Source organism: Oryza brachyantha, chromosome 12, assembly GCF_000231095.2.
Source record: "Oryza brachyantha chromosome 12, ObraRS2, whole genome shotgun sequence".
Classification (NCBI taxonomy): domain Eukaryota; kingdom Viridiplantae; phylum Streptophyta; class Magnoliopsida; order Poales; family Poaceae; genus Oryza; species Oryza brachyantha.
The window spans coordinates 15,811,755-15,837,478 of NC_023174.2; the positions used below are offsets into that span (position 1 = coordinate 15,811,755).

Here is a 25,724-nt window from a genome sequence, read left to right on the forward strand (position 1 = left end):
AAGATGGTGCAATTTTTGTTGCAATCTAGTGCAAGTTTCATTACAAAGTAGTACTACTTTGTAATATTACTGTCCAGTGTTATCTTTTGGAATCATAAGTTGTGCTCTCTGTACAACTGGTACTCTGCATTGTCTGTTAACCCTGGGCATAAATGTTGAATACATTCTCAGATTGCCAAGAACTCAAGTAAAAGAGAATCACATACACAGATTAATCAACTGCATTTATTTAGTGCAATTTTACTTCAGCGATGTAGCTAACAGTGGTGGATGCAACATGTATCCATCAAACAAGTTATTTGTGTGTGTGTCAAGGCTCTCTTTGGAGGTAATAATAAACTCAAAAAGTGCATATTGATTTTTTTATATATATTTATAGTGTAATTTCCAATGAACAGTAGTGCAATTGGCTGTATTTACAGTACATTTTTTAATACCTCGCTCTATGGCAGGGTTTGCCTTCTGGGATGCAGTAAGGGCTGGTTAGCTGTGGCAAACCATGAAAAACCGCGCAAAATGTATAAAAAATTCAAAGTATTTTTAAAATTTATTTGAATTGGTGGTGTTAACGCTCGGTTTCCATTACTACCCCGGCAGTTTGCTTAACCCTGCTATCTGGTAGTTTCCAGAATGCAATTTTTAATTCTGGTAATCTAAATTGTTTTCACAACAAGCATTTTTGGGAAATTTGCTTTTCCTATATTTTGCTCCTGTCAAGATTTGGAAGTTAGGATTAATATATTCATCTTGTTTAGTAGAAATCTAATCATTTGCAGTTAAAATAAGCTAAAAACTAAAATTTTACATGAGCAGGATCATCGTGCAAGGCAGCTTGTTGCAGTGGCTGGGGTGGGAGTGATGACAAGTTAATTTGCAAATCCTATAAAAGGAAATAAACAGTTCTCAGGTATGGTGCAAAACAACTGTTTAATCAAATTAGATACATCATAGTGTATCTCCAAAAATAATGTAGATTTGTTGTGTCAATTTTGTCAGGTACTAGTTAATTTGCAGTGTCATTTTTTCCTGGATTTGATTATAGCATTATGACTTACATAATAGCCTCTGAAATATTTGCCAACATTTTCCCCTGTGATCATGCATGCTTGCTTACTTGTGAATATATATGTCTAGATTTTTTAGTATCCATATGAATCTAGATAATACTAAAAAGTCTTAATTGTGAAACAGGAAGCACACAAGTAGACAGTCCCGCGATTTATTCTTAGGGAGCTGCACTTAATTGAAAACCATCCTAGTGAACAGAACCATTAATCACCAACGATAGACGCCTTTCGAGGAACATGAATTATTCATGAGTGTTAGTGGACAGGGAAAACACCACACACGCACTAGGTGGGGTGACCTTTCATATATGTAGCTAATATGGCTTGGGGTACAAATACAGTATACTTACACTATACCATCTAATAATAAGCACAGTGCTTCAAGCCATACAGTGTAAAACTGTAAACCAGGAGATGCACACTAATATTCCGTGTGCCAGTTCATCCCACCTGACATTTTCCTGGATCTTCCCCAGTCATAAGAAGTTTCTTGCCTCAAAAAAAAAAAAGAAGAAGAAGTTTCTGCATGCATAATATGTAGTTCCTCAACAACGTAGAGACGACGCCGATCACGGTCTGATTCCAGAGTTGCAGGCCAGTCTGAAAACTGTGAACTGGAAGCTGAGTGAGATGAACGAACTGTTGATGGAGGGAAATCACTGGCTGCCAGCAGGTGTCTCGTCCTGTATATGAGAACGGCTACACGCGGACTCAAATCCATAACGTCAGTTCCCTGCCTTTTGTCTCGTGATGGTTTCATATGTCGCTGCCCTGCCCCTATATGGGATTTGGGATCTTTGCTATGTTGTTGGAGGAACTGAATAATGTTATTGAGGGCCTGTGAAGATGGAGTCGTAGGCCCGCTAGTTTGCTACAGTTTTTCTTTGGTTTATCAAGTCCCCCGGAGCATGCATTTGTAACCATGTTTGATACTCTCTACGTAAGGTAAGCTTGTAATGTTTAACAATTTGTCTTATTTAAAAAATTATAGAAATATTATTTATTTTGCTTGTGACTTACTTTATTATAAAAAAAACTTTAAGCATGACTTACTATTTTTTTATATTTGTTCTAAATTTTTAAATAAAACGAATGGTTAATTATTAAAAAAAAATCAAACATCTTATGTTATGAAACGGACGTACTATATAATAAAGATGTGCCTCAGTATTGTTGTGGTGTATCCTAGCCTTCCCTGGAACAGGGATCTATTTTTGTTCCGGTCATCAGCCTCGCCGGGTCGTCCATACGTCTGAGCTCCTCCGACGTGAGCCGTTTCTTACCTCCTGCAGCGTAAGGTGGTGACATGTGGGGAAGGCGTTCATGGCGGAAGAGCGCGGGGGAGCTGCTAATTTTTCTTCAGGCAAATTCGCGTTCCAGAACCAAGAGCTGCCGTCCATCCGAATTTCATGGCCATTCGAATTCGTAGTTTGGGCTCGGACACGATGTCACTGTTTGAAAAGACACCTGGGGTTCATGGACTTATTTGTGGCAATCGATATGAAAGACAATCAATTCTGAGAATTAGTGGTGGATGTTTTAAAAGTACATATTTTTATTCTATCATATACTGATCTACGATTTATAATGAAGTCATTACAACAAGATTTCATATGGTTATATTCCTTTAAAAATACATTCTTTTACTTTTTTTTGCAATGAATCTTTTCGGAGTTGCATATATTGTTAATTGAATGGTTCAATTAGTATTTTATGACGTTTCACTAGGTTTTTTTTGGCATTATTTCATACTCTTATCTTTGATTTCTTCCAAATATACTGATGTTTCATTGGTCGAGGTCTTGAGGATGGATTCTTCATATGCGAAAGCTAAATGGTTCAATTTATAATCTAATTGTGTTTCAATATTTTAATATATTGAAACAATTTTTTGATACAGTGGTGAAACATTTTTCTATTAGCGGCGAAACATTGAAGATCGATGTTTTATCTTTCAAAAACTAACGTTTGATACTGTCAAGCAAAAAGGCCTCAAATTGTGACTTAAATGTGTTTCATTATTTTAATAGTTGAAATATTTTTGAGTGAGCAATGAAATAACTATGTGATAAAATACCGCCTCATTTTTTGCAAACAATCAGATGCCTGTTGTAGTTGGATCCAAAACATTCCCTTTCAGCCTTACTCCTATTCCTATAGACCATGTTGGATCATTGCAAGTCTGCTTTGCAATGCACAGATATATAGTGCTTAACGATGAAGTACATATAGCACACTTCCAAAAAAAAAAGAGCCAAAAAAAGTGATGTGGTCATCGTTTTGCTTTTTGAGTAAAAAAAGAAAACAATATATTTTACATACCAAAAATAATGTGTGAATAAAACTTTTAGAGTAAAGTACATGGCCGGTCCTTAAACTTATGACGCGATACCACTTAGGTCTATAAACTTAGAAAATACACGTTTAGATTCATGAACTCGTTTTAATGTCTAAAATCATGGACATGTATAGTACATTAAAACGAGTTCATGGACCTGGATGGTATATTAAAACAAGTTTATAGGCCTGGATGGTACATTAAAACAAGTTCATGGATCTAAATGTGTATTTTTTAAGTTTATGAACCTAAGTGGTACCACACCACACGTTTAAGGACCAGCCATATATTTTACTCAAACTTTTATATACATGTTATTAATAATCTAAAAGCAAAGGCTAAACAATAAACTACGAAGAAAAACCTTAAAATTAGCTTTAAATTTAAGATCAAAAATTAAAAATTTATCTTATAAAAATAAACAAAAACAAAAATATTACGCCGTGAGTAAGTAAAGTCATTCTGACACAAGTGATCACTGTCACTCCACTTCAATCAACTCAAGCAAGAGTACTCCCTAGTTACTAGCTACATGATGGCCATCTCATCAGCTCGATCAGCCGCTATACCAAGATTTGATCATGGCGCAGGAGCCCAGCACAAGAAGTAACAACAGTTACACGGTAGCAGCAACAAGAAGAAGAAGAAGAAAGAGAGTTCAGAGAACAATGCGGTGAGAAGAAGCTTTCGCTTTTGAGGACCAGTACCTACAGATGTCGTAGTGCTGATATAGAGAATATACCGATGATGGCGAAGCCCATGAGGAGGACGAGGAAATAAACCCCTGGATGGGCAATCACTACATCTATTTAATTCAGAAAATAATGTATGATAAATATGTCAACACAGTATATGTGATACAACCATTATCTTTATGATTGTCTCCAGATCATATCACTAACACGTACATCCAACAAAACTCACAAAGATAGCAGATAACCCGGCCAAAAAGCCAGATGTCGTAGGGCAATCACAACAAAACACTTTTGAGGACCAGTGAAGGACCTAGGGAGGGAGGGCTTGAACTAGGACCTACATCTACAGATGTCGTAGTGCTGATATAGAGAATATACAGATGATGGCGAAGCCCATGAGGAGGACGAGGAAATAAACCCCTGGATGGGTGATCTCAGGCGGCGACGGCGGCGGCGGTTGTACGAACAGCGGCGGCGGTCGTACGGTCATCGGTGGCTCCTGGCGATCTGACAAACGCAGAATGCGATAGATGAACAGGTCAGTCACAGGGTAGCATTGGGAAGGAAGATTGAGAGGAGGGCAAACACTACATCTATTTCAGAAATTAATGCATGATAAATATGTTCATCTAACGTACCTCCAACATAACTCGCAACGATAGCAGATAGCCCGGCCAAAATGCCGCCGCCGATGACACATCTAGTCATCCATAATCCGCTGCCGCCGGCAATCTCTTCATTGTACCGCGAGACCAAGCCATCAAAATCATGCAGCTGCTCCAATTTGAGAGCAGCCGCGTCGACACTGGAGAAGAAAGTATATGCCCCTGCAAAGAAAGATCAATGGAGATGCATATTGAGATCGAATTCAGACCACAGCTAACCGAAAATTCACAAATTAGTATAAACATACTAGAAAGCGCAGGAAGGCAGAGAATAACGACCCCTGCAGCAACAACTCCAAGAACCAAAATGTGGCGCCGAGCAATGGCTAGGGGCTGGACCGTGCTGGACCGTGCGGCGGGCGAGGTCTGGGTGAAGATCTCCCTCAAGCCGGAGAGGCGTAGATTGCCGGAGCACGGAGGGCTAGCTGAGGAGAGGAGAGACCCCAGGTCGCCGGTGCGGGGGATCTGAGGTCGCAGGTATGGCGGAGTACCTGAAAGAAACCCTCCCGACGTGCGGCCCTCTGACGGGGGACGGAGGAGGAGATCGTCGTTGTGCATAGGTTGATGACGTGACTCAAGGGGATTAGGCTGCAGAATGCAGACGAATGAAAACCATTAGAAGATGCAGAATATAGGTGCCAAGAACTGACAGCTGAAAGAGCACATTCCTGACAGTGAGAAACTCTTAAAACTTGTAAGAACACCCAAACATGGTATAATTTCATGGAAATTCTCAGTTAACTTCTAACAGATAGTGCCAACCTTATCTATTGAGATTAGAACCAATGCAGTGATCAAAGTAACAAGAGTTTTAGTGCAAAAGACAACTTGAACTAACAAATTTCACGCGAAAATTGAGAGAAAAATCAGTCCACATTCCATATTTGACACAGTTCTCATTGTGTGGTATCCAATTCCCAGATCCTTACATCTTTTGCAATAAGCAATATCCACACAGACATTGAAAACTTAGTGTGTGCAGAAACATAGACATGATACAAGATTTGAATGGATATTCACCATAAGATTTACAGTAGAGTAGATTGATCTTAGTATGGAAGTGTGGGATGTGTATATTGGAATTTTTTTCTTTTTTAATGGTCACTGGGGGGGGGGGGGTGGAGAGTTTCCCCACCCTGAATTGTATTAGAATAAAAAGATCGCCGCGATTACCACCAGAGACACAAGTGGAATGGAAAAGAAGGCAGTAGAGAAAAACAGAAGGGACAAAGAAGAAGAAATACATTGGATAATTTAATCGACTACTTGAAGCAAGTAGTTGTTCACTTGTGGTTCTGACCAACTCGAACTATAATAGAGCATCAGGAAAATGACAACATATTAATATTCCATGTTATATGGTTTTGTAAAAGGTTACTAATGAAGAAAATTTTGTTAGGTGTGGAGAGTGAAGACTCATGTGACGGGTAGGTAGACATTTGTTGACATAACATATATGTAAGGAAAGGTGGCATAGAGGAATAAAAACGGTATGGTGTAACTTGTCCATAACTAAAGAAGGGGAAAGTTACATGTAATGTACCATTGCATGGGCCATATCCAGATTAGCATAGGGTGTCTCATAATCTGTTGGAGGTGTTGCTATCATTGTCTGGCTACCTGTACTAGTAGCCGAGGTTTCTTGCTGGTCCTCTGGTTCACCTTGCCTCTGCTGTTTTTGCCACTCATCAGCTCCATAGTTGTCTGCAAGGGAAAGCAAACATGTACCAAGTGATGTTACATCAATATTTCAGCAATTCCCTTTTACATGTCTGATTGATCAACATACTGCAGAGTGTATGTCAACGCTTACTGGATGAACACCTAATATTTCCATAATCTGACCAGCTATAAAGTTGTGGCATGACAGGCTGCGGCTGATGTTTGTCAATACTAATGGCAGGTGCATCCCAGCGTGGGTACAAAAATTACCTTCTATACCTGGTATTTCCTAATACTAATTCATGGCACAAATGTCACTGTTTTCTTGGGCTAATCCATAACCGTAATGCGTGCACAATACAGACAATGGAGTTTACAGTGCATCTATCATTATTATGATTATATTCATAACAGAAAACTACCCCACCATTTAAACATCAGTAGTAATATATAGGGAAACATTAGATGGAACAGGCATACCTGAAACATCATGGACTAGAGAAGTCATGGCTTGTTCTTTTTGCAGAGTGAAGCAGAATCAGGATTGTAGTTAGTCAGAGGAAACAGATGCCAACTACCCAGCTTCCGATGTGCTTCAAGCACACCACACTTCCTGCAAATCAACAAAATTGAAGCTTTCCGTGATCGCCTAAGCACAACAAGACCAAAACATCGCAGATACTCAGCACAAAAACTTCCATTCAAACTACAACAAAGTTAGTATTTACAACAAAGAGGAGTAGTTTTCAAGAAAGATAGGGGACTAATACACATGTAAATCTAGGTCTGATACATAACACCTCAACAAGAGAAAAACGAAAATATATAAGGCGAGAAAATCTACAGACTGAATTAAAAGTAGCAGGCCAAGATTCTCTAATTGGTGTGAAAATTGTCAAAACGAAGACCAGATACATATTTATCAAGAAAAGATTATCCAATTATGGAGTGGTATCTTTGACCTCCATGCCTCCCTCACGCCTCAGTAGCCACACAACCAACTACCTCCGCGAGAGCATCACGCACGAACCGCACGGAACCCGCCACCGGATTCTACCCGGCGGCGACGACCCCCGCGCACGAACTTCAGCGGCCGGAATCAAGAAGCGGGGGGAAATAAACAAGCACGCGCCCGCAACAGGAAGAGGAAAGCCTCCCTCCCTCCCTCCGGCTGATTGCGCAAACCATGCAGAACAGTAGAGAAGAGCGTCGGCGAGGGAGAAGCGGGGTGAGCGCGGGCATGTGGACTCACTGGGGACAATCCAGAAGAGCGGATGCGCGGGACGAAGAGAGGGGTCTCTCCGGCGAGGCGAGACGATCCTTCTCCGGCGACGGCGAGACGATCCTTCTCCGGCGACGGCGACGGCGACGGGGGAGAGGCGAGGCGAGCCGAGGAGGAAATGACGCGAGGAAGGAAATTTCCTTTGGGAGAAGGGAAACCCGAGGAGCGCGTGATCTGGGGCGTCGGTTCGATGGACCGGGAGGACGGACGGCCGGGATGCGGCCCACGCGCCGCGCGTGTGGCTGCCGAGGTGGTTCAAAAAGGCTACTTAGCGAGCACTCGCGCGGACAGGTCCTGCGCGTACAGGTCCAAATCAGCCCAAAACATGGATTTTTTATACTTTGTAGTTTATATTTATATTTTATGTGTATAAAGTTTATATGTATAAATTTATTCATATAAAAATGTATATGTATTAAGTTTATATCTATAATTTTTTGTGTATTATATAATATTTGTATTTATTAGATTTTTAATATTGAAGAGTTTGTATGCATAAAGATATTAAGTTCATATACCTAAAATTTATGGTTATAAAGCTTTTTATGCCTATAAAATTTATAGGCCTAAAGTGTGTATAGGCGTGGGGCGAGCGCTCGCCCGAGCATAGACCAACACGAGGTGGTTGCCCCTCTCTCTTCCCGTCCGCCTCACGTCCCTGCTACGTCATCCTTCTCTCGACTGACGTCACTATGTGACATCTGCAGTCAATACTTATATATTTGTCACGATATATCGCTTAATTCTAGTTTATTTTTAGTTTTGATATAATATTTGGTTATTCCACCGCACCACGGCAGCGGATTTGAATTGTGATTGAGCGCAACTGATATCATATGATTTACACGCGATTTGCTTTGCAACACGGACGACGGGAACAGTGCCCACTGTTATAATAAAAAAAATAGGTATATATATATAGAGTTTTGCTAAAATGAGTCACGACTTATGGGCTGCTCTGTGAGTCGAGGTCAAAAACATATTAAATCACCTCTAAATTTTGATTTATATGGCTTAATACATTCTTTATATCAAAATCTTGTAGCACACAAAAATTTTCCTTTTTTAAGATTTTTAAGTATTTGTTTGAATTTTTAAAAGTGACATATACAATATTAATAAAATAATCAATGTATTATGTATCATTTTAAAAAATCTCAAATAAATACTTAAAAATCTTCAAAAATGGAAAATTTTTGTGTGCTACAAGATTTTGATACAAAGAATCTATAGAGGTGATTTAATATGTTTTTAGACCCCGACTCACGGAGCAGTCCGTGAGTCGCGACTCACCGTAGCTAGACTATATATATAGCAAGACTAATACGTACACTCCTTAGTATATGCTACTTTATATCCCCTCACTTCCAAGGTCTTCCAAGGTCTCCCAAGGCTCATCCCACCTCCCACCCTTCTTTCCAAAGCCCAAAAATCACCCCCACTTTTCAAATAGACGCGATTGGACAAAGGTGGGGTGGGGAGGAGGTCAAAAGACGGGTTTGACTGATGGGGGAGAGGTTTAAAACATGCTAGGAGAGAGGTATTGGGCCCTAAGAAGGGGGTGGAGGTGGATTTGAGCCTTGTGAGGAGGGGGCATAGAATACTTTATTCTAAGGGTGTTAACGTCAAATTTTGATAAATTGCCATTATGGATTGAAACACAGTAAAAGACCGAATCGGACAAGAAAGGATGAATCGGTTGAAGGTAAGGGATTGAAAGCGGTACGGATGCAGCCAATAGAGTCTGAATCGAACAGGAAGTGGTGTCCAATTGGGCCCAAGGTTCAGAGGTAGATTCGGTATTAGTTGTGAGTCCATGTAGGTTAGTTTAGCTTCATCTTAGAGTTTGTTTAGTATTTTTACATTTAATTAAAGTCCGGGTACAACAAGTTAGTTGTTAATACGGATTCTTATCCGGTTAGGTTAGTTAGCACCCGAGGGTATAAATATGTATGTCCAGGGTCATTGTAAATCATCTTCAGATCAATACACATATCTTCGGCGCATCGCCAAAACCTTTGACTTGCTTGGGCTTTCGGCACGGGGTTTGTCAGCTTCGCAATGTAAGTTCATGTTTATCAAAACCCGTCGATCAACTAGAACAGGACTGTCTCGGTTAAGTCCGATCTCCTGTCTGGTTGATCGGCGGCTGAGTTCTATTTTTGCTTTATTCTGTTTTAGCTTGAAGTAGTAGTAGTTCTCGATCAAATCCTCGCGAGTTCTTCTGTTTGATCTGCGAGCTTGATTATAGTCAACTCGATTCTGTTTCGGTTTAGTCCGATCAATCTGGTTGCCGGGTTCATGTTATCAGATTAGATCGAATCCTCGTGAGGGTTTATCGCTGGAATTCTAGCCAGCATTATCCTAAATAATGTGTCGATTTATTTGTTAGATCTATCGATCTTCATATTTCTATGATTATATCGTACTAGATCACATACTGTCTTGGTTAGATCCGATCTATGTGTATTTAGTGTGATCTGCTTATAGAAGTTTGTCCGATCGGCTGGGATTAATGAATAAGTTGATAGATTACATTGGTTTGCTATCCTGTTGCTCGTATGCCACAATGCTTAGTCGATTTCATGCGTGATTATGCCTAGATCTGTACTGTCTCGGTTGGGTCCGATCTTCTAGGTCTGGTATGAGCATGTATGCGGTTGATTATTATTATTTGGTGCTAGTAATTGATTTAGCGTTCCAGTTTATATTAAAATCCACAGTTAGTCTCCTATCGGCTATCGATTTTACGTGCAATAAGTGCTAAATCAGTCCGATCGGCTGATTAATCTTAAAACTGTCTCGGTTGAGTCCAATCTTTTAAGATAATTGGTTGGTTAGTCTGTTTGGCGTTTATCATGCTTCTGATTCGGCCGATTAAGCATATTTACACTTATCATCATGAAATTCCTGTAAAGTCGATCGTCTAGTTCATCGGCTAGGGTCCTAGTAGGGATGGCAATTTCACCCACGGGGCCGGGTCCCCGGCGAGTACCCGCCCATGCGGGTACGGGGACGGGTCTCAATTTTGACCAATGGGTAACTGGGTCCGGGGCCCCACATTAAACTACAATGGTCAGCATCGGATGTTTAGATGGGGCTAAACTTTTTAGCCCTATGTCACATCGGATGTTTGGACACTAATTTGAAGTATTAAATATAGACTAATAAAAAAACTAATTTTATAAATGAGTGATAATCCGCGAGATGAATTTTTTAAGCCTAATTAATCCATAATTAAAGCATGCTTACTGTAGCATCATATAGGCTAATTATTCGTCTCACGGGGGATCTAGTTGGCCTAGATATGTTCTGTTGACACTGATGCTAGCACCAATCTACTACCTCCATTTTATAATATAAGATGTTTGATTATTTTTTGTCGTAACGTTTGACCATTCGTCTTGTTCAAATTTAGTACAAATTCTCGTAGTTTCTAGGCGGAATCTGAAATTTGTTTTGTAATTAGAGTACGTTTAATACTTCAAATAGATGTCAAAAAATTGATTTGATATTTTGCAAAAACTTTTTACAAACTAAACGGACCTGACTCTTCAGTCCTATAGCTGGTCAGGGCACAAAACAAGTGGTGCAGAATCATAATATAAGACCTTGTTTAGTTCCTAAAAAGTTTTCTAAAAACATCATAATTAAATTTTTAGACATTTAAATGGAGGCATTAAATATAGATGAAACGAAAACTAATTGCACAATTATGGGAGAAATCTTGAGACGAATCTTTTGAGCCTAATTAGCCCATGATTAGTCATAAGTGCTACAGTAACCAACATGTGCTAATGACGACTTAATTAGGCTCAAAAAATTCGTATAGCGGTTTCCAGCCGAGCTATGAAATTTGTATTTTCATTCGTATCCGAAAACTCCTCCCGACATCCGATCAAACGTTCGATATGACCACTTCCCCAAAAAATTTTGCCATCTAAACATGGCCTAAAAACAAGTGGCGACAACAACGGCGGTGGGATGGCTAGGCGACAGTAGCGGGGAGTAGAAAATCGTCCATTATCATATTAAAATAAATCGCAGTTGTTTTAGGATAGAATTATAAAATTTATGTGTTACAAGAGAGCAGGAAATTCGATCTATCGATTTATTTTACTTTTGGTCACCATATACATACTCAAATTGCAATTATTATCTCTTTTTTGCCTAAAAGTACTGGAGAGGCGGTTGTAAATTTCAGTTAGACCATTGTAATATTTTTAGATAAAGGCTTGAGTATTCACAAGACTCAGCTAAATTTACCGACCTATTTATAATTGTTTAAATTAGGCCACAGTCACAAGCACACAAGTATGCAGCATCCTAGTTTAAATCATATTAAGGGATGTTTGTAGTTGTTTAATATCCAGTATGCAAAAGAACAAGCCTAATGACAAATGATGCAGTGTGCGATAGTGAATCTTATATGTAAATAGTTAGTTCAGTAACACCTTCAAGAAAAAGTTTGTCACCTTTGATGAACAACTACAATTTACAATGCCATGTGACTGCATAAATGTTTAAGCACAAAAATAAAATAAAATAAAACCCAACCATGACATTTGTGTAAATTATAACATAAATGCATAGCATAAACTAATATAGGAGCGGTGGATGGACTAAACGAACAATGTTAGCACCCGGTCAACCACCCATGGAGGGACTGTTGCTGAAACTTGCCCAAACAATAAACTGCAGTTCAAGTGTTACCTTCTGAAACTAATCTAGGAGCAAGATTAATATGACGCATATAATGTGTAATTATTCCTATAGTCACAGTTTCTGTAGTAGTTGCAAGGTAAAGTTTGTTAACCTGTTTTTAGTGTAATAGAATCAAAAGTGGCTCAAATACCATATTATATCATAGTCATCTATGGAAAACTGGAAAAGTTTAGTGTAGTTCAAAATTGAGTATGCCTTGCTCATTTAATTCCCTCAAGGCAAATTGCCAGTTGAACACAGTATGTATCTCAACAATCATAACGTACTTTCTTTTAAGTCATTTCATACAACCAGTTCAAGTAAATAAATGAATGCAATGTGAATACAAATTAGTAAAGTCATGGGTGTAACTTTAAAAATCACCATGGACTTAAAATCCCCAATGGACAAACCATATCAAGCATTTCTATGGGATCACTGAAAAAATAAAAACAGATTACTTATCACTTCTAAATGGATTACCTTGAACTACAATTTGACCACCTCTAATTCTACCAATTGCAAGGAGAAGACAAGGATTAGTTTCCAAAGGGCAATTATGAGCCCGGTGAGTTTATAAGCTCCAACAACAGCAGCTGTAGCTTTATAAGCTCTAGCATTTATTAGATCATATGTTTTTCAATTTTTAAAGAACAATCTAGTGTACAAATCAATGACGCGTAGACTGACGCGTAGGTCCCACTCTCGTACCATAGTCGTTAGCTTTGACACAAGTCGGTACTGCTTTCACCACCTCCGCCGCCATGCCAAAAACCCAGGGGGGCAGGAGCCCTAGCCCCAACGGCCGGCACTGCCGCCGTCAAGATCCTCGCCCCCGCCCCCACCTCCTCACCTCCACCACCGCCTCCCGCCCGCCACCCCCTTGGCCGCCGCCACCCGTGACCGAGACGCTGGCGGTGGTGGAGACGGTCGCAACGCGGTGGACGTCGTCGGGATCTTGGAGGTACAGAGGTATAGGAAGCTGGTGGGTAGCCCGCTTAATTAACCTATAAGCGAGTTGGTGGGCCTGTCCACTAACACCCTTAGGTGTAGTGCACTTCACTTTACTGTATTGATGGGTTCTGGTGATGAAATCAAATTGCTGGAGGTGATGGATGATCTGATGGGAGTTTTTTCTTTTCTTTTTGCAATGCATCTGATTTTAATATGCCACCTATAATTATTTTGCAGGTGGCCCCTGCATTGGATAGATCACCCACTGGCAGAGCTTTAAGGGAGCCACCTACAATTGTTCTAGCCGTCATTGGTTGCCCTTCCATCGGACCTATTGTTGTTTGTCACAATGAATATACAACTCATTAGCTAAGTGTTTCTTATAAATTATTCACTTTGTTTGAACTTTCTAGATTCATATATGCACTAATGAATTTATACACATATAAAAAATATAGTACCTCCGTTTCATATTGTAAGTCTTTTTAACATTGCCTATATTCGTCAATTGATGAATGTATATAATTTATATATATGTCCAGATTCATTAACATCCATATGAATCTAGGCAAGACTAGAAAGACTTACATTGTGAAACGAAGAGAGTACATTAATACATGAATAAATCTAACCAAATCTAGAAAGTCTTATAATATAGAACGGATGTAGTACTTAGTAGTTGTGTGTTAGGGTTAAGAAGTGCACATTTTTAAAACAAAATAAAATTTTATATTTCTAAATAAAGATATATATATAAGTAAAAAAAATTGTAAAGCAGTGGTGGCAGGCAATCAGCTCGGTCCAGTATGACAATGGGCTGGCTCAATGGCAACCGACATGTGGGTCCAGGTAGCTATAACACAATGACATAGTGGGCAATCCTGCCCGCCATCTAGGAGTGAGTTCACCATGATTCATGGGTATTCATATGTATACCTACATTTTATTTATTTTTAATATATGTAATGTATAAAACAAATGTGTATGCTAGCTCTCATCTCTTTCCTGTTTCTCTCACCCTCTCAGCCGGAAGAGGTGGCTAGCACGTGCTCAAGCAAAATAGGATATTTTTTATTTATATATTACCTTAATCTTTACTATTATAAAAGGCGGTAACGATTCTGCCATGGATTTTCGTCCGTCAGTGCTGACGTCATCCACACGTCATGATAACGTCAGCAACAGCAATGTCGCTGATTTTCTTGCTCTTTCCGTGTCCGCGCGAAAACTGGGTCATATGCTTACGCTCAACCGGGAAGCAAGATTGGTTTGTCGGTACAGTGGAGATGGCGCTCCTCCCACAATTCGCAGGTTCCTTGTTCGAGTCCAAGATTGCTAGGGCAGGCAACGCGGAGAAGAATTTTTTTGCCAACTTGATTAACTGCAGCTAGCCGATTAATTAATAAAATTAAGATTTGATTTTAGTCCTAAATTTATAGTATTATTTTATATATTATTATTATTATTAAATATATAGGGTAATAAAACTACAAGTTTAACACAAAAAATTTGACACCTACATAAATTCTCAAATTAAATCATTATTATTATGATTTTAGGATAGATTGTTTTGATTGTTGTATAATCCAATTCTCTACTATCATAAAAGTTATCAAAATATCTACTGTTATAAAATTAATAAAAATTAATAGTGTTTCTGCCATCCATGTCGATCGGGCCACGTTGATCATGTTATGCGTGTTGCGGGGGGCCTTCCATCTACTCTGATAGTCTATCTTGAATGGGTCGCGTCATGTAGTACAGTGGTAATGCGTTTGTGGTTGTAATGTGCTTGCTTGGTAAGTGAAAGATTGCGAGTTTGATGCTGGCGCGGGAGCATGTTCTGTATTTTCTTTTCTTTTCTTTTTGAGCAGTCGTTCGTCCAAAACCGTTGTTTCAATAGTATATGCACTTGATCTTAGTAAATAAAAGTTTCATAGACCAATGGTTAAGACATTGATCATTAACCTAGTTGTGCTAGGTACGACTCTTTTTTTTTTGTGTTTACCTGCCAGTACAGTTTTGATGATGTATTTAATTGCACCTTTTATATCCAATGTAAATATATAATCAGTAAAATAAGAGTGTAGTTGTATATTGATCACACTTTACTATTTTTGACTTAATGCTAAATTTATTTTAATTTATATAATTAAAATGAACTTGACCCGGTGTAACGCACGGGTAATTTTTCTAGTATATTAAAAATTACAAAAGTGTATTTTTTTTCACGTACTTGCACTTATATACCCCTAACGCCCAGCTACTGGACTTTTTTGGGTTAAAAATATAATATGGCAAACGGTCGGTAGCATCTAGTGGATAAGCAACCAATGGCGAGCAATTTATCTCGTGTAAGGGACCGTCCACGGGCCTGTCGTGGGAGGGGTGCCCTGTCAATTTTGCAGGCACCCACCTTAACCCTCACTAATGGGGTGATTTATATACATCCCAGTATATGAGGCCTCTTTCTCTATCTTTATCCCTCGGTTTTGACAATCCGTCTTCATGTGCAGGGGCGGAGCTGAGGTATGAAAGGGGTTAAGGAACCCGGTCCAGAAAAAAAAATTTTAAGTTAGAGTTTATGTATTTTTACCTTATATGCAATCCTCCCAATTCATGCTAAACACCCTAATAGCCTAAACTCTGTTTAAAACTTTAGAAATTATGTGATTGGCACGTCTTTATATTTTGTTCTAGTTTCGCCTGTTCACGTGAATGGTGTCTAGCCATGGAGATACGATTATATAACACACACAAAAATATTGTTCTTGGCTGAAGGGAAAAAGAAAGGAGAACAAGTAATAATTGCAACACGCTCCCAAACAAATGCACATTACAAGCAATAAAAATAATATAGTTTTAATTGGTGAATCCATGCACCGATCAAGCAAGATTTGATGCTTGCATTAATTGGTTTCATGCTTAGGAAATATAGATACACAGGTATAAAAGAAAAAAAAACAGTATAACCCATTGACGGGGCATTTTTTTTTTGAGAACAATCCAGTAGCTGGGTGTTTGGGGAATGGAAGTATAATTTTTTTTATAAAAAAACAAATATAGTTTTGTAATTTTTTTCTTCGAGTGCACAAGGAGGGTTGGGCTTGAAAGGTGATGGGCCAAGGAAGTATGAAGGCCGAGGCCATGAAGGCCCAGGAAGACGACGGTGGGCTGGGCCCAGATTCAACCGACATGTGGGCCCAGGCAGCTATATACACAGCAACGGCAATCCCGCCATCTCTCGCCGCGCCTTCGTCCTCGCCGCGCCCGCCACCTCCACGCCGAGAGCCCGCCACCGCTCGCCGGTCGTGAACTCCGCCCTCATCCAAAATCAAAGGCGCCCTCTGCCTCTCCGTCGCCCTCCTCCCACCGCCGTCCGCCGCCTCGCTCATCTCCGACATTGGCGATGACCCGTTTGGGCCGTTTCCTCGACGCCGTCAGGGGGCGCGCGGCCTACGGATTCGACCGCCGCGGGAGGGTCGTCATCTTCGGAAACCCTGAGCCTGCTCAGACCGGCGTCCCCTGCGCGACGACGACCCTGGGAACGGCGTCTGCCAGCCCAGCGAGCAAGAAGTCCCCGCGGGCGGCCATGGTGCCTTCCTCCCCCAGTCCCAAGAACCCGCCGGGATCACGAAGAAGGCGCCCAAGAAGACGAAAGCTCAGAAGTATGACAAGAGAAAGGCCAAGAAAGCCGAGAGGAAAGCCAAGAACAAGGAAAAGAAGAAACTCAAGATAGCCAAGAAGCAGGCCGAGAAGCAAGCAGCCATCGCAGCAGGATCTTCCGCCCGCGGGGATGCAGAGGCAGAGGCTCTTCCTCGACGTGCCCTCGGGTTGGTCTCCTTTCTAGCTGGCCGCGCCCTTCGGCTTCTTCAGCTGGTTCGCCCGATGCGGCAAGGCTAGCGCCGCCGGCGCGCGGACGCCTTTGCGGCTACCTGTTGTAGCTGCCTGTAGTTATGGTTGTGATAAACAGAAGGAGTAGAGTCGATCGTTGAGAGGCAAATGAGAAATCGATACAAAGATCGAGCTACATAGTAGTGGTAGTAGCAGTTAGGATTTTGGAACTGTAAAAATTCTTCCACTGGTTAATAGGTGATTGGTTCCCGTTGTTTCCAGTGAATTTGGACAATTTTTTACATAAGAAATGGTTTGGTTTCCCTTGCGAGCGAGCTGGCCCCGATTAGGCACCGGGAGGATGCAGTCTTCGTGGAGAGTGCCGGCGATCGGGCGGCGCCTCTGCTCTGCATACGCCGACGGCGACGGCGACGACGAAAGAGGTAAGAGATTCTTTTTCTTTTTTTCCCGTCGCTGAGACTGACGCTTGGGTCCCACTCCCGTTGCGGTTTCCATATTTGTTAGCTTTGACGAAAGTTAGTAGTGCTTTCGCCACCTCCGCCTCCGCCGCCGCGCCGGAAACCCGGGGGACCGGGAGCCCCAGCCCCGGCGCTGCCTCTGCCGCTGCCGCCGTCGGGATCCCCGCCCCCACCTCCTCGCCTCCGCCGCCGCCGCCGCCGCGCGCCCGCTCGCCGTTCCCGATCGTGCCGCGGCGAACATCCCCGCCCGCCACCTCCTCGCCGCCCGCGACCCGCCACACCGGCGGTGGTGGAGACGGTCGCGGCGCGGTGGCCGTCGCCGGGATCTTGGAGGTCGAGAGGTACGGGAAGCTGGTGTAGTTCACTTCACTTCACTAGTGTTGATAGGTTCTGGTGATGAAATCAAATTGCAATGCGTCTGATTTTGATATGCTGGGTACTCATATTTAGTTTCTTCTGTGAATATTTTTTCGGGAGAGAATTTTTGTGGTGGGAGCTAGGAATGGTGAAGGTACTGACCGATCAAGTTTTGTGGTTTTGGACGAACCAAAGTTACCAAACGACGCGTGAATATGCTGTGGATTTTGCTGTTTGCTCTAAGATATCACTATGTTGGTCAGCAAGCTAAAATACAATGGCATAGTAGTAGAACTTTATATCTAATTAATTCGTTAAATTGTGCCAATTTTTTCGTGAAGAAAAATGAAGTTCATCTGTTTGTTCTGGTATTCAGGATTCAGAGGAAGATTGATGTGTTTCTTGTGATTGAAGCCTTTTTTAGGCTAACCAAAACAGGGTTTAGGTTTTGGTTCTGAAAATAGGTAGGTCATGTATTTCTTTTAAAAAGATGTAATGAGTAGTATTTAGTATGATTTTTACCACTGCCGATGCGATTACAACTGTTGTGGTTGCAATGACGTACTTATGACTGTTATTAGGCTTGTTTGAGTTTCTGTTGAATTGTCTTAGACTTCTAGCTAGTATTATGATTTTGTCTCTGGGGCTATTTGTTGTGTGCTGGTTTTGTTGCATATTCCATTTGACTGTGGAGTAGAAGGGGCGATTTTAGTGCTGTGTGGCATGGACGATTTAGTGATGCAGATTTGTTAAAGGACATATATAATTGTTGGTGGGCAGGTGTGTGAAACTCAAACTTGCAATTTTTTCATCTTATAGTTCTGAAGGTTCTCACTGATGTTTGATTCAGTAGATGAGTTATTTCAGAGTCAAGTTAGCTTTGACCAGTATAAAACTGGATCTTTACGGTAATTAGACTTGGTCTTACGATGATTAACTCATTATGTTGAAGAAGGTGCTTGTTCTGTTCAGGTGCTTAATTTCAGAAACACGTAACTGTTCCATTCTGCCATCTTTGTACTGTATCTTTAAACATTCATATGTTTCTTTTCTTATGCACGGGTGATCTGGCCTTTGTAGCAAACTCTCTGGTGCATTCTTCCTAGTTGTTTTAAGTGCGTTTTTTCAGCTAAGGACTGGGCATTCATGGTGACGGACCGGCCGTGCCATTTTGATCCAGTGTGCCCCCCTGAAATTTATCTGCCTCTCTCTTTGGAATATGATGTATATGTTGCTTCAGAAAATGCGTACCACTGCATTGCATAGCCTGAGCAACAAAAATTGCAGTAGGAATGACAACCATTTTCCTAGTCGTAGTGGCATACTGGCATGGTATCTGAGAGCCAAGTGCCATCTTTTGCACACCTAGTCATTTTAGCAGATGCCTATGTGATAAGTATAAGCAATTGAGTCGTCTATGTTATTGAACATTCAAATTCTTCTGAACCTTGACAATTTACTTAGCTGTTTTATTTGGTATTATCATCTGGACTTTGTGTCGGTTGCCTACAAGCCTTCTGAACTATAAATTGAGCAATTATTCCATTTGTAAAAATAGTCAAAGCCCTCTGCTCACTTTTTTAAGGCACAGTTCCAAGCAAATCATCAGCTATAGTTCAATTTATCAACCAACCGTGCGTGCAAAAGACTGAAACGCTCTTTGTCTTTCTAGCAAGCTAGCTCATGTCTGCATTTACCCTGCTTCAGCTAGCTCATGTCTGCATTTGTTTGGGCTGCAGACCGTTAGACAGGAATTTTTTGTTCACGTATGCATCTGCTTTGCACATCTCCCTTTTTAAAATGCGTATGAAAAGGGAGAGTTTTCTCATAAGACAGTTGCAAGGGGTTAGGGGAAGGTATGTGTATGAATTTTAAAATAAATTTGTCCCAGATGTAAATAGTTTCTGAATTTTACTGTTTATCTGTTGATATAATGCTCTGAAACAATTTGTAAGCTAGGGAAATACTCACTATTTGCTCTTGTATAATGCTAATTCACTAGAATCAGCATTGGTCCTGTAAAGCATTGTCAATTTGTGTAGCAATATTACTCCCATATGTAATCAAATTAGTAGGTGAGTACTGTAAACAATTACCTAGAGGGTTTTAAACTAGCTAAAGATCCACAAAGTGTATCCTTCGTAGTCTTTTGATGGTGTGAAAAAATCTTAAAATTAACTTCAAATTTAAGGTTAAGGTTAAAAATTTAAATTTTGACTTATAAGCATAAACAAAAGCTAAAAAATAAGAGTACGAGTCGGATGGATCATTGCACGTTTGCTTTGCAATGCACAGATATATACTTCTTAACGAAGAAGTACATACAGCACACTTCAAAAAAAAAAAAAAGCAAAAAGAGTAAGGAAGTAGAAGTAGTTAGGCAGAACCAGGAACTAATCAGGTGTAGGGCTGAGTTAGCATGTACTTCATTTGTAAAGTTACATGGTGAATTAATAAGATATAAATGAGATTATATAGCTAAGAGTAGGGCTTAAGCCCTAATTGCCCTACCCTTGACTCCACCCCAGGAAGTCATTCACAGTCACAAGTGATCACACTGTCATTCCACTTCAGTCAACTCAAGCAAGAGTACTCCCTAGTTGCTAGCTACATGATAGCCATCTCATCAGCTCGATCAGCCGCTGCACCAAGCTTTGATCATGGCGCAGGAGCCCAGCACAAGAAGTAAACAACACTTACACGGTAGCAGCAAGAAGAAGAAGAATGTGGTCAGAAAGAGAGTTCAGAGGACAATGCGGTGAGAAGCTTTCACTTTCAGGTTTCAGGCATCGTCGCCGTCGCCGTCGCCGTCAACGGGCAGCTGCTGCTTCTTGTGGTTGGCAAGCTTCGCCTGCGGCTTCTCCACCACCGCCCTCTTGTGCTGCTCCTGCTCGCTCGTGCTTGTCTCCACCTGCTTCCCGGCGGGGACGGGGACGGGGGCGGCGTCCTGCTGCGCCTGCGCGCTGCACATCTGCAGCTTCATCATCTTGGGGCCGAGCATGCGCTGCACCCGCGCCGCCCAGCCGCCGCCGGCGCCGGCGCCGTCCTTGGCGGCGACGCCGACGCGGTGGTGGCCGCGGCGGCGGCGGCCGAGCCTCTGGATGTCGTGGCGCATGTCGGAGCACTCCTTCTCCAGCTCCATCAGCCGCAGCCGCATGCTGTCCATGCCGACCCGGAGCGCCTGGTTCTCCCTCACGGCGGCCGTGGCCCAGCCCCCGGCCTCGCCGGACGTCACCGCCGCCCCGCCGCCCCGGAGCAGCGTCCTCGACGAGGCCTCCAGGTTGTCGGAGACGAGCAGGCACCCTGCCACCGACGTCCTCAGCTGGAGCTGCTCGAAGAAGAGGACCTGCACCACGACGCGCAACGGCAGCCGCTCGTTCTGCGCCGCGTGGGTGCACGCCTCCAGGGACAGCTTCTGGCACTCGATCAGCCGGCATAGCTGCTCCCGATCAGCTTCAGCCAGCGTAGGATGCGACTGACAACGACACCAAAAACATCAGTCCATTGCTGTCCAAGACAATCTGTGTGTGCATTCAACGTGGAAATCTGAATAGCACCCAAAATCCTGAGTTCAAATCTTAATAGGAACATGAATTTCAGATTAAGTATTTGAGCGGCTAGATCCCCTACTTAGCTAAGTTTCCGAATTCTGAGTTTAAAAAAATGACTGCGTATATCCGGTTGGATACAGAGGCCGGGTAAAAAATACCTTCTCTAAGAAAAAAAGGTGGAAATAAATGGAAACATGTGCAAATGACATTTTTGCCTGAAGAATTCATGATAGCATATGACTTCCCGGATGATCAAATTAGTGCAAGAACTTCTACTGCAAACACAGCGATAATATGTATACAAATAAAGATGACATTTTGCCTTTAGAGGATTACCAGAAATATAACTTTGATATGAAGAGGAGGGAATTGCATGACTGGTTGAGAAGGTTACCTTCAGGTATACATCAATGGCGCGGTAAAGCCCATCATCCAGTGGCCGGGCATATTCAGGTAAAGCAGCAGCCAGAGACTGGAATTTCAGTGGCTTCAGATTGATATCCGGTGCAATCTCCGCAAGGTAGCCATCGATCAGCTTCGCGACAGCGGTGATCGGTGCCAACGAAGGAGACGCCATCACATCATCCAGGCATGGCGAGGCGCCACCGGCGGTCTGATCCATTGCCAAGAAGTGGTCAAGAATCCTGTGCACGCACTCGACATTGTAGAGTGTGTCCATGGTGTATGAGAAGTTTGGCAGCAGCAGATCCTCTAGCGTGGCTTCGTCCAGCTGCATTCCAACTCTTTTCTCCAGGTTTGAAATGCAGGCACGATCAACTTTCAGAATCATCGCGGTTCGAAGCAGCCAGAGCAAAACATTTGTGGATATTAAACTTCTCTGGAGAGGCAGCATCCTGTCAATCTCTTCAAGCAAGTGCCTTTGTTCTTCATCAGACAGGGCAGCAGCAGGCAGGGGCACTGGTCCTGTGCTTTGGCGCCTATTCAATCCAGGAAGAAACTTCTTGGCATAGTATGTTAGCGAACCCGCGATGATCTCCGGTTTGGTGCCTCTTGATTCCATAGACGAAATAAGCCTCTGGTATGTAGGGAAGCTCAAGGATGAAGCATCATCATACCACCAATCCGAACTGCAGTTCCTGACCTTCGCACCGGTGCTTATACCGTTCCACAGGACACTTCCCCCAGGGCTTTGCATGGTGCTATGTTCTGAGACTGGCCAGCCAAAGAGGTCTGGATCAATGCTAGCCTTGCCAGCTAGTGATTCGACGCATCTCTTCATGATGTGAAGGTCTTCAGCATGAGGGAGAAGGCCATCGCATGTCCGAAGCGCTTCCAGGGAATCCTTCCAGCTTCTGAGGACTACTTGGTTGAAGAATGATTCTGTCTGGTTGATCAGATTATCCCCAGATGTTTCTTCTGTCATTTCAAGATATTCAGCTGCGCAGCGTAGGTAGACAACATTTTCTGAAGACAGTTCTATCTTCAGCCCATAACAGAACCTCGCGACTAACTCGAATGATTTTGCGCCTCCCGGGATATCAGACAATTTGAGGACACATTCATCTCTGTCTGAATTCTCCTCGATCAATCTTCCTAGAATGGCACTCTTTGAAAGTAGGGGGAACTGCAAGCAGATAAAGAATGATTAGAGAAAAAGGACAGAATTTTCAAATCTCAAGTTCATTCACACCAAGTACAGAAAGAAAATAGCTTCTCAAAGCTTTTTATCACCCTCTTGAGAATCAACCTGTAACTGTGTGACAGTAAGAATTGCTTCCATCAAAGCTTTTTTAAAGACTGATTAAAAAAGACAGCTGTAGTTTTTTTTGTAAAAAAAAAAACCTCATTTCTTTACATTCTCCCTTATCACAGGCAAAGTTATAAATAGTGCTTCCTGAAATTATAAAGTTACAGCGGGTTGTAAATTACCTTGTGAAGGTGGAAAGACATCTCCCCAACCTCAACAAGAACATCACTGGGAAGCCCTGTTGTGCAGAACCTGTATAGTTCACAATCCCATTAGCAAATCACTTGCTGTATGTCGTTAACCAAGTGAGCAAACTCATTCACGACAGAAGTGTAAATTTTTTGAAGAAATCTATAGATTTTTTTTTTTAAAAAAAGAGAGAATGAGAGCGACAATACTCAATATTTTGACATAGCCTCCTAGCAAATTAAAAATTTAAAACAACACAGTACAGTTAATGAATGACCTAGAAAGGAATCAGAATTGGCTATACGCTAAAATAAAAATAAACTATGCAAACTGAGATACTTGCGCTACTTTACCAACTGAAACCAGGAGGAGGTATCATGTCACATGTATATTGGCACATGCGAGTAGTAGGATGCAACTTGAATGGATTTGATTAGTTTGAAAATCCAAAATCTTGACTAATATGATGCATAAGAGACAGAAAGGAACCCTCCCCAAGCACTTTAACACTACATATTTAACATTATCTTCCTTATTGACGGAATAGTTAAATCCTTTTTAACCACACAGTGCATCATTTGTGTGAAATGGAGTAGTTAAATCCTTATTGATGGAATAGTTAAATCTTGACTAATATTAACCAAACTGCATCAGTGTCAGTATGTAGGTGGATATGAGGCATCTAATTTGTGATTAAGCTGTGACGTGAGCGAAGATTACTACTAAATACTGGAGCCTCACAAGATACTTATGTTCAAAATTTAACAGTTTATTCACTCAAATGGAGTGCCTTTCCTTAAGACAACTGGAGGGTTACCTACGAAAATCATCTACGCAAATGTATGGCATTTGCCATCTGGGGGAATTGATTCTGGCAAGCAAATTTAAGCAAATAGATTTGAAATTTCCCAAATAGTTAACTGAAGCAACACGACATTGAAGCAGCAATGTGCTCACTCACACCAGATTAGACACACAGACCGATCAAAAGAGAAGGGGGGGAAATATCCTTCCATTTTTATGACTCTATCCTCCCAAATCCCCCAAAAAATGTGTTCTTTCCCTCAATTCAGGTCGCCAGCAAACTAACAGCAGGAACAAGACAAACAAGAACACCCCAACTGACCAATTTCTTTAATCATCCGGCCAAGAAGCATCCATACATGACACAAATCTTAAACAAAAAACAAACTGAACCTGAAAGAAAGACGGGTAGAGAGCAAAGAAAAACCGTACCATGCTTGCCCTCGCCTCGTGAATGCGTCCGGCTTGGAGCCCAGTTTCATGGAACCCATCCTGCAAACGGATCTGGCTGGGGCTCTCTCCTCCGAAGAGCAGGAGAGCTAAGCCACCACCACACAAGAACAGAGCCCAGCTAGCTAGTAGCACACTTCACTGAACTGAACTCCAAAGCTCAGCAATGGCCATCTAGCCAAGAAGAAGACACCATCATTTCAGGGGGGGCCAGGGACAGAAGAGAAGACCAGCTGGTGTGGGGGCTCTTGGTGAAGAGGCCCTAGCTCCTCTTCTTTCTCCTTCTTCTAGACTTCTACTGGACTAAACTAATCCTCCTCATCTCTGTGTGAGAATGTGCATAAGTTCAGTAAAAGAAAAGAGTAAAGAATAGCAGAAATCTCCCAAGATTTGGCTAGCTGCTGGCTGCTGCTGGCTTGGCCGTGCGTTCTTGACTGCGTTTGGAGGGTAGCGCTCAAATGCGGCAGCAATGGAGAAGGCAACAAAACCGCAATGAAGAGGGTTGGCTTGCCCCAAGAACCCCGAAAGCCGGCGACCGCAAGCAAGAAAAAGACTAACTGGGTGCAAGAGACGGCGAGTGGCGATGAGCAGCAGCAGCAGCAGCAGCAGCAGCCTGCAGGATTTGTCTGCATGCAGGGGTGGTGAAGAGAAAGATGAAAATACTACTGAAAGTGAGAGTGGCGTCCGGTTCTTGTAGGGGCTCAAAAAGCTGTGTGTTGTTCTGGAAATCTGGGGCCAAGTGCACAGAAAAATCATCTCCTATGATCCTATCCTCTGGGTTTTCACCATGGGAGTCATGGAGAGTGAGTGAGTGAGGAGGGGACCTGTGCAGACAGTGCATTACTGCATACAGTACAGTAGTAACAGTACAGATCCACAGCATGGTTTAATTTAACTCCAGCTCATTAGCAGCTTCTTGTCTTCCTGGTTACCATTATTTATACCTCTCTCTCAGACTATTTAAGTTTAACATCTAACCGTTTGT

The 25,724-nt window shown here is 42.0% G+C and overlaps 2 protein-coding genes across 2 annotated transcripts; both read right to left on the reverse strand.

Moving 5' to 3' along the window:
* Window positions 1-4,196: 4,196 nt before the first annotated feature.
* On the reverse strand, window positions 4,197-6,935 carry LOC107305386. The gene is made up of 5 exons (XM_015842879.2): window positions 6,908-6,935; window positions 6,309-6,469; window positions 5,014-5,353; window positions 4,739-4,927; window positions 4,197-4,607 (listed from the first exon to the last, which is right to left on the reverse strand). The coding sequence occupies exons 1-5, from the start codon at window positions 6,933-6,935 to the stop codon at window positions 4,444-4,446; spliced, it is 882 nt and encodes a 293-aa protein (XP_015698365.2). The 3' UTR covers window positions 4,197-4,443.
* A 13,487-nt stretch (window positions 6,936-20,422) lies between these two features.
* LOC102715721 (BTB/POZ domain-containing protein At1g30440-like) lies at window positions 20,423-25,386 on the reverse strand. The gene is made up of 4 exons (XM_040529347.1): window positions 24,722-25,386; window positions 23,479-23,548; window positions 21,983-23,173; window positions 20,423-21,512 (listed from the first exon to the last, which is right to left on the reverse strand). Exons 1-4 carry the CDS (start codon window positions 24,778-24,780, stop codon window positions 20,820-20,822), a joined length of 2,013 nt encoding a protein of 670 aa, XP_040385281.1. The 5' UTR covers window positions 24,781-25,386; the 3' UTR covers window positions 20,423-20,819.
* Window positions 25,387-25,724: the final 338 nt, after the last annotated feature.

Excerpts from the sequence above, each read along its gene's own strand:
- LOC107305386 (XM_015842879.2), bottom strand. The coding sequence starts at position 6,935 with ATGACTTCTCTAGTCCATGATGTTTCAG. Across the intron at positions 4,928-5,013 it reads CTGCCTTCCTGCGCTTTCTA|GGGCATATACTTTCTTCTCC; the intron begins GTATGTTTATAC and ends CTTTCTTTGCAG. Across the intron at positions 4,608-4,738 it reads CGTTGCGAGTTATGTTGGAG|ATCGCCAGGAGCCACCGATG; the intron begins GTACGTTAGATG and ends TGCGTTTGTCAG.
- LOC102715721 (XM_040529347.1), bottom strand. The coding sequence starts at position 24,780 with ATGGGTTCCATGAAACTGGGCTCCAAGCCGGACGCATTCACGAGGCGA. Across the intron at positions 23,549-24,721 it reads ACGAGGCGAGGGCAAGCATG|GTTCTGCACAACAGGGCTTC; the intron begins GTACGGTTTTTC and ends TGAACTATACAG. Across the intron at positions 21,513-21,982 it reads CCATTGATGTATACCTGAAG|TCGCATCCTACGCTGGCTGA; the intron begins GTAACCTTCTCA and ends TGTCGTTGTCAG.